The 9,571-nt window shown below is 40.0% G+C and overlaps 1 protein-coding gene across 1 annotated transcript in view; it reads right to left on the reverse strand.

The window, feature by feature from the left end:
- Nucleotides 1–5,708: 5,708 nt before the first annotated feature.
- LOC107712511 (secretory carrier-associated membrane protein 5) overlaps nucleotides 5,709–9,571 on the reverse strand; it is a 12,220-nt gene continuing 8,357 nt past the window's right edge. The window contains exon 7 of the mRNA XM_016517784.1: nucleotides 5,709–6,482. Within this exon, the coding sequence (XP_016373270.1) occupies nucleotides 6,294–6,482 (189 nt within the window). The 3' untranslated portion in view covers nucleotides 5,709–6,293. The remainder of the gene's footprint in view (nucleotides 6,483–9,571) is intronic.

Raw genomic sequence — 9,571 nt, forward strand, 5'->3', positions numbered from 1 at the left:
GCAATGTAACATTCAGAACACCCTAGCAATTACGAAACAACATAATGTAACGCTCAGAACACCCTAGCAACCACAAAGCAATGCAATGTAACGCTCAAAACACCCTAGCAATCACAAAGCAATGCAATGTAACACTCAAAACTCCCTAACAATCACAGAACAACGTAATATAACGCTCATAACACCCTGACAATCACAAAGCAACACAATAAAACACTAAAAACAACCTAGCAACCACAAAGAAATGCAATGTAACACTCAAAACACCCTAGCAACTGCAAAGCAATGTAATGCAACACTCAGAACACCCTAGCAACCACAAAGAAATGCAATGTAACACTCAAAACACCCTAGCAACTGCAAAGCAATGTAATGCAACACTCAGAACACCCTAGCAACCACAAAGAAATGCAATGTAACACTCAAAACACCCTAGCAACAGCAAAGCAACACAATAAATTACTCAAAAAGCAAAGCAACACAATAAATTACTAAAAACAACCTAGCAACCACAAAGATATGCAATGTAACACTCAAAACACCCTAGCAACTGCAAAGCAATGTAATGCAACACTCAGAACACCCTAGCAACCTCAAATCAATGCAATGTAACACTCAAAACACCCTAGCAACTGCAAAGCAATGCAATGTAACACTCAAAACACCCTAGCAACTGCAAAGCAATGCAATGTAATGCTCAGAACACCCTAGCAACCACAAATCAATGCAATATAACACTTAAAACACCCTAGCAACCGCAAAGCAACACAACGAAATACTCAAAACACCCCAGCAATTACAAAGCAACAATGCAATGCTCAAAACACCCTAGTAACGGCAAAGCAATGCAATGAAGCGCTCAGAACATCTTAGCAACTACATAGCGATACCTTTGCAACTACCCTGGCATTGTGGCGTGCAGAATTAGCATGTTTAAACACTACTCACATTTGCTTCAGAAAATATTCCTAGTTGTTTTGCAGTTGTTGTTTAGATGCTTGACACTTTGAATGACAGCATGTTCACAGGCACTAAAAATGTATTGAAGTGCTCCATTTTATTAAAAGTTGAAACTGAGGACTAAATGCTGAGCTTTTTAAATTTGCAGAAAGCTAATGCAATCCTAATTTAGGGCTAAGTACTAGCTGTTGAAGGAATCGTATTTCAATGCCCTAAAATTATGATGCAAATGGTTTTGTTTTCATTCACTACTAACTGAATTCTTGTCCTTGAAACAGAATACCAGCTCAGAAGATTTTTGTAATCCATCTCATGGCTAAATGCATTTCTTTCTGAAAAGACTGAAACAAAAACACAGTTCCTGATTTCATACAATTTTTTCACTGACTGCAACTTCAGTGTTTCAATGAAATGTTATAACAAGGTCTTTCATTCAAGAAGATATGCTGCTTCTGTAAAACTCTTTCAAACAGTAGTATGTTAATGTTGTAATTATATTTAGTTCAATGAGTAGCATAGTAGCATCTCATAATATAATATGGTTATTTAGCTTTTTTTTTTATTCAGGTTTGTGTACATTTTGTATACAATTTGTCAGTTTGGTCAAGGAGTCAAGATGCAGATGTTATAAATGAAAATACTAACCCTCACTTACAAAGTCCTTCATAACCTTTTCCTTTACATGTATCTGAATTACTTCAACCTTTTTGCAAATGTAGTAAATCATGTAGTATTCAGTACATACACAATAAATAATGCTGAGTATACATACCATACTATAAATAAGTAAGTGTTGTAGTATGATAGTATACTTTTTTCAGTAAGTAGAGACCAAATGCAATCCACCCAGGCTTTTAGTTCCATCTACTGGTGGATGTGCAATTCAAAACAGAAAATGTCATTATTTTAGTATCATTGAGATACTATTATGCTTTTTTCATATTATAATTTTAAGATTTTGTTTTCATTTAATGCTAGTTATACCAATTTATTAGTTTGGCTAAATATGTATACAGTTTTTTATTTCCGTTTAAATTTTTATTTTAATACATAAAGTTAAACTAAATGAAAATGAGAAATTTTGCCTTGGCAACTAGCTCAAATAATTTTATTTCTAGCTAATAATAATAATAATATTTTTTATATAACGTGAGTAAATGTCATTGTTTTCATTTTTGGTTTAGTTGACTAACAGTTTCATGACCCTGAAAGGACTCAGACACAGAATGCAACATTATATGTTTATTATCCATCAGGGAGAGACAAAATAATATAAAAGTAATACAAAATGAACCAAAAACAATTCACCTCAAACTTCAAAAACAACCACCTTCAGAAATCACAACTATTGAGCTTCATGTTTGCATGATTGATTGATTTCTAAGTACAGCTTTTCTATAGGAAACCTAACATGTTAAAGTATTTGCGTTGCATTAAATACAAATTAAGTACAATAAACATAGTAGCTGAGGGAAAAAATAAGGCTAAATTGATATTAGTACAAAATAATTTAAATGTTTGACCCTTATAAGTCAAGAAATAAAATAAAGAGAAGTCGATAAAAATGAAAACCTGTAAAATGTACTGGACTGTAGTTCTTGTCTCCAAGTCAGCAATACATTCCACTTTAGACGTGACAACATAATTAACATCTACACACATACAGAGTGCCTTTGTACACATGGCACAAGGTTTTGTTCAGTTCACAAATTTACCAAGCACCACACACAACTCACTATACAAAGACAACTATCTGTTTTGTGTAACTCTACTGGCATCTTTCCACTCACTTAACTTTACAGTATGAACAAGGCTTTATCTACTGTTGGGATACATAGGCATGAAGATCAGGGCACAAAAAACATGGCGGGTCTTGGAAAGGACAGTAACCTTAGCTTTTGCTGGTGTGGCTGAAATATAACATTCACACTTGTTGATGTGATCAGATCATGCATGACAGATATAGATATTGCTTCTGTCAGTGTTTTCTTAATTGGTGACTGTTAGAAAACAAACAAGTAAATTTTTATACATCCGGTCCACTAGAGGGCACAAGAGGACTGTGGATGCCAGTTAGGGACGAAAACTCAGCCAAAGCTTCGCACAGGAAATCCTGTCTTACCAAGCCCCACAATAGTGTACTAAACATCACATTGTGGAACAATTTACGCTCAAAACACCCAAATACACACATTATCGAAATGTGAACAAAAAGATATTTACAGAAACAAAAAAGCACAGAAAAACTCCCCAAACGTACATGAATAATATCACACATGGGCGTACTGATGTTTCACAGTTCTTGAAGTGATTGAAAGTATTTTACAAGCCTTGATAGAGACATTGAGATGACATATTACATATACTGTACACTATTATTTTGGTCTATTTCATACTTTATTTTCATATAACTACGACCTAGTTCCAGTCAACCATCTATCTATTCATTACTAACCAGCTCCTCAGACTGTAAATTCAGTAGAATTGGAACAATGAATCTAAATAAATGTTCTACTAAATATTACAAATCCACAATTTTCAAGTCCGAAAGAGTTTAAATAATCTCTAAATATCTGTCATTTTGAATTTCACACAGAAATTGCTTGTCGATGCATAATAGAGAAAATATTTTCAGAAAAATCGTCAAACATGGACGTAACTGGGGAAATGTGAAGTACTACAATACATCACTATGAGAGTAATCAATAATTAATATGATAATGTATATATATTGTACTTGAGACAATATTACTTCATAATGTGCTTTACTTGTAGGGTTTAAACCAGTGGGGAATAAACCACCCAGAAGCCATATTTTACATAAATTACTAAAATTCAGTCTGAAATTATACGCAAAATAACAGTTACGATTTCTGTGACAACGAGAACGTTAAAATATCAGCCTTCATCGCAGATTCAGATCATAATGGATTGAAATCCAAGCCTGTAGCTAAGAGCAGATTAAATATTTACTCTATTTGAGAAATCAACTAATGTACAACATGTACATGTACAAATATTTCGTCCAGTGGATTTCGTTAGCCGAACCTCGGCTACAGTACATCAGCAGTAAAATGAGACGATTAAATCCTGAAAACAATGTTAACAAACACAACCCCACTCACTAAAACGTCAACAGCCTTTAACCCAAACAAAAATACATAACTAAAACAACGTAAACATATGGTTTTTCTTGTACCTTCACGGAAAAGAAAACAAACAATGTAATGTTTATAAACTTCCCAGCTAACAAAAATGTTCTAAGAACGTTTTGCTAACGTTCCCATTAAGTTATGAAAACGTTATTTCAGAAAGTTCTCTGAACGTTCAAATTCGAACAGTTTTTTGATGTTTAAAAAGTTTTTTTTCTTAGTTACCAATTTTAACGGAACATTTTGCAAACATTATGTGAATGTGTTCCCTGAACATTCTGAAACAAGTAGTAATATTTAAAAAAATGTTAGATCCAGCTAAAACGTTTTAGAAGAAAAACGTTCCATGAATGGTGCATGAATAGCATAGCTAACATTTGAGAACATTATTAAAGACCAGATAACTTTGAACAAACATTGGATGTTACAAGAACGTTTGCTCATAACTTTGAGAGAACATTGCCAAAGTTCTCAGAATGTTCCCTGTTAGCTGGGTTTATACTTTTTCAACTGCAAGATCAAGTAAATACCAGTCAATGCACTTCCAAAAGCTGATAATTTCTTCTCTTTGTGCATAAAAACATACGTTTAGTCATAAGATGTGAGAGTAAAGATGCGTTTGCTAAATAGTGGAAATGTGTTCTTGAATACTAACAGCCAAACAAAATATAGAACTGGCTTGCAAATACCACACAGAGGAATCTGAGAATCTAGTTACTATAGAAACATAGTGAGCTTTGGAATGTTTCCTTACTGGTGCTCTAGTTCAGCCATGTTCGAAATACGACAAGTGGAGAAACACTACATAACCGGTGACAACGAGAACGTTAAAATATCAGCCTTCATCGCAGATTCAGATCATAATGGATTGAAATCCAAGCCTGTAGCTAAGAGCAGATTAAATATTTACTCTATTTGAGAAATCAACTAATGTACAACATGTACATGTACAAATATTTCGTCCAGTGGATTTCGTTAGCCGAACCTCGGCTACAGTACATCAGCAGTAAAATGAGACGATTAAATCCTGAAAACAATGTTAACAAACACAACCCCACTCATTAAAACATCAACAGCCTTTAACCCAAACAAAAATACATAACTAAAACAACGTAAACATATGGTTTTTCTTGTACCTTCACGGAAAAGAAAACAAACAATGTAATGTTTATAAACTTCCCAGCTAACAAAAATGTTCTAAGAACGTTTTGCTAACGTTCCCATTAAGTTATGAAAACGTTATTTCAGAAAGTTCTCTGAACGTTCAAATTCGAACAGTTTTTTGATGTTTAAAAAGTTTTTTTTCTTAGTTACCAATTTTAACGGAACATTTTGCAAACATTATGTGAATGTGTTCCCTGAACATTCTGAAACAAGTAGTAATATTTAAAAAATGTTAGATCCAGCTAAAACGTTTTAGAAGAAAAACGTTCCATGAATGGTGCATGAATAGCATAGCTAACATTTGAGAACATTATTAAAGACCAGATAACTTTGAACAAACATTGGATGTTACAAGAACGTTTGCTCATAACTTTGAGAGAACATTGCCAAAGTTCTCAGAATGTTCCCTGTTAGCTGGGTTTATACTTTTTCAACTGCAAGATCAAGTAAATACCAGTCAATGCACTTCCAAAAGCTGATAATTTCTTCTCTTTGTGCATAAAAACATACGTTTAGTCATAAGATGTGAGAGTAAAGATGCGTTTGCTAAATAGTGGAAATGTGTTCTTGAATACTAACAGCCAAACAAAATATAGAACTGGCTTGCAAATACCACACAGAGGAATCTGAGAATCTAGTTACTATAGAAACATAGTGAGCTTTGGAATGTTTCCTTACTGGTGCTCTAGTTCAGCCATGTTTGAAATACGATAAGTGGAGAAACACTACATAACCGTTAATTAAATCTGCCTTAATACCACATGGAGAGACTGATACTTTCCTATTGAGGGGTTCTAAAAACCGAAAGCAACTCTTTAACCTATCACACACTTTTAAAACAGTTTAAGCAAAAGCTTATGTATTGTTGAATTGGTGGAAATTCGTTTAAATTCAAATTGGTTTGATGTATCTTTCTTTTCTCCCTTCCCCTGTTTCAACCACTAACTTTATCCCTTTGGAACGCCCCCTCCAAATACCTTGTTTCTGTCCCCTCCCCCCATTGTGGCTGAAAGGGATCTACATTGGCTCATCGTAGTTGTAGGTTGGTGCGGCCGAGTACTGCTGACCCTGCATGGTCCCCTGTGCAGCCCCCATAGCTGCCTGCTGTGCTGCCTGCTGGACGTGAGGGTTCTTCCAAGCGCCGGTGGTCCATTCTTCCTGAGCCTTGCTCATGCTGCCCCCGCTGCCACGGTAGAGGTTGTGAACCTGACACAGAAGAACATTTTATTGCTCAAATGTTGCTCTTTTATAGCTCAGAAGATCACCTGTCCTAACCAAGCAACAAGTTGTTTATTCACTTTGATTAAATCAGAATATATTTGAATATATTTAATATACAGATTGCTTTCATTTAAGCATCCACTTTGCTACAAAATATCTACTTTGCTCAGGAATCCTAAGAAAAATAGACCAAAAATTAGACAATTGTCAACATTTAGAGGAAAGATCTATAAAATTAGACACAGGGATATTTAAATTGTGCCCGATAAGTAAGTCAGTAATTATTTTCATAGAATCAATAAGCAATAAATGGCAAATATTTAATAATAATAATAGTCTAAAATAATCTAAAATGTTTCCGGTTACTGTCGTAACCTCGGTTCCCTGAGAGTGGGAACGAGACATCGTGGAGCTTCTCTGTTTATGGGAACTCCTTCCCTTCCAACCTTTCCTGAAGTCCTATTGGCTCACAGCCAATTGTCACAAAGTATGCAAATCGCATGCAAATACTGACGAGCTCGAGAGGCAGTATAAATGCAGTGCACGCGACAATTACGCCAGAATCTGTTACTGAATGCCGCTTAGCTGGTCGAGCAGCGAACGCAGCAATCTCCGTGATGTCTCGTTCCCGCTCTCAGGGAACCGACGTTACGACAGTAACCTGAGACGTTCCCTCTCGAGCTTCACTCGACATTGCGGAGCTTCTCCGCTTATGGGAACGATATGTTCCCCAGCGGGGAACGAATCGAGGCAATAGCGGCCACATAGATTTTCAGAGTTGCCGGTAGACATCCACTATCCAGCCTGTACTTAAAAAATGCAGAACATCCAACACGGAGCAAGCAGCCGGGTCGATATGAACATCACGGCACCATTTCACAAACACTCCCCATTTTAGGGCATACAAACGTCTCGTGGAGGGCGCCCACGTCTCCGCGAGCATGCCGAACACACAAGAATGCAGGGCGCTCAGCTCTTCTGATATCTCCGAAGCAGCCACACATGAAGCCTCCATAACTCCGGGTTCGGGTGCCACACCGAGCCGCTTGCTTGAGACAATAGATTCCTTTCTGATGGGGATTGGCCAAGGCGGTGCCACCAGCAGCTCTGTCACGTACAGGAACCAAGGCTGGTTCGGCCAGTTCGGGGCCACGTGTATCACCGAATCCCCCTCCTCCCTGATCTTGCATAACACCAGAGGCAATATCTTGATCGGAGGAAATGAGTACAGCCTGGCTGCTGGCCAAGGCGATGTCAGAGCGTCCCTTTCCAGCGGGGAGTGAGACAGAGAGAAGAACAGCAGGCAGTGCACATTCTCGCTCATCGCAAACAAATCCACCTCCGCTCTTCTGTAGCGGGTCGAAATAATCCGAACTGACTCTGGGTGCAACCTCCACCCTCCACTCTCCTTGAGGAATCCCTTTCCTCGAAAGCATGTCCGCTCCGCGGTTCAGGAGATTGGGGATGTGAGCTGCTCTGATGAAGAGAAAGTGACGGTCCGCCCATAGCAGGAGATTCGCTGCCTGCTTGTACAGCGCCCTGGAGTGCACACCTCCTTGGTGATTTATGTACGAGACCACAGACATGTTGGTGTGAATCAGTACATGCCGCTGTTCCAGCTGCAGCCGAAAATCCTTTAGAGCTAAGAACACTGCTTCCAGCTCCAAGCAGTTTATGTGCCACTGGCTCTGAGGTTCTGACCACAGCCCAGAAGCCGGCATGCCCTCGCACAATGCGCCCCAGCCGCGAGTCGATGCGTCCGTCGTGACCACAATGCGCGACATCACCAAGCCCAGAGGAACTCCCCAGCTGAAGAGATCTGGGTTGTGCCACGGCCTCAGAGCATGAGGCATGTGTAGTAAACCCAGATGACACACCGCTGATGCTGCTGCCATGAGTCCCAGCAGCCTCTGAAATTCCTTCAAGTGAACAGAGCTGCCCAGCCTGAAATGGCACAGGGAAGACAAAATGGCCGCAAAGCGCTCCCGAGAGAGGTGAGTGCGCACAGAGTCGAAGATACGTCGAAGGTACACTCCCAGATACATTATAGATTGGCTCGAGAATGCTCTTCTGCATGTTCACACATAGCCCTAGGGACTCCAAGTGACGAAGCAGCATGTCTATATGGCTGACTAGCGTGTCCCGTGAATGAGCTAAAATCAGCCAATCGTCCAGATAGTTCAGAATGCACATCCTGCTCGCTCTGAGGGTGGAAAGTGCTGTATCCATGCACTTCGAGAAAGTGTGCATGGCCAAAGCCAGCCCAAACGGAAGAACAGAGTACTGGTACGCCGTGCCCTCGAAAGCAAACCTCAGAAAGCGTCTGTGATGCGGTGCTATCTGAATATGAACGTATGCGTCCTTTAAGTCCACGGACGCAAACCAGTCCCCCGGGCGAATTTGCGCCAGGATTTGTTTCAGCGTTATCATCCTGAATGGACGCTTGCAAAGCGCTCTGTTGATGGGCCTGAGATCTAGAATCGGGCGGAGTCCTCCATCTCTCTTGGGCACCACAAAATTGAAGCTGTAAAACCCGCTCTCCAGCTCGCTCGGAGGGACTCGTTCTATCGCTCCTTTTCCGAGGAGGTTGCATACCTCTTGTCTCAGAACCATGGCATTTTGAGGCAATGTTAGAAACTGCACTACACGCACCATGCCGGGTGGTCTGCATCTGAATTGAAGGGCGTACCCACGCTCTATCACACCGAGTAGCCAGTGTAGCCAGTGCGGAATAACTTCCCACACGCTCAGGAACTGACATAGCGGCTTGGTCGTTGGATGGTGTGGGCGGCGGCTCTGCACTGCTCTGAGGCGGGGCGAGCGGCACCGCATTGACTGAGTGAGGAGGAAATAGCTCTTTTTGTGAGAATGTATGCATTTTTATTGAATGAACATCCAACACACAAACATTTGAAAACATGAACTTGTGGCGCTTGGGAGCCGGGCCGCTCACGCACTCTCCTCCTCTCTTCAGACCGTCAGGACGACGGCTTAGCCGCCGGCGGCGGGCGAGAGTCACGTCGCGGGCTCCTCCGCTGGCCGTGGCGTTTCCTCCCGGGACCCCACGCCTTCCT

Source organism: Sinocyclocheilus rhinocerous, unplaced genomic scaffold (assembly GCF_001515625.1).
Source record: "Sinocyclocheilus rhinocerous isolate Xijiao unplaced genomic scaffold, SAMN03320098_v1.1 scaffold1259, whole genome shotgun sequence".
Taxonomy (NCBI): Eukaryota; Metazoa; Chordata; class Actinopteri; order Cypriniformes; family Cyprinidae; genus Sinocyclocheilus; species Sinocyclocheilus rhinocerous.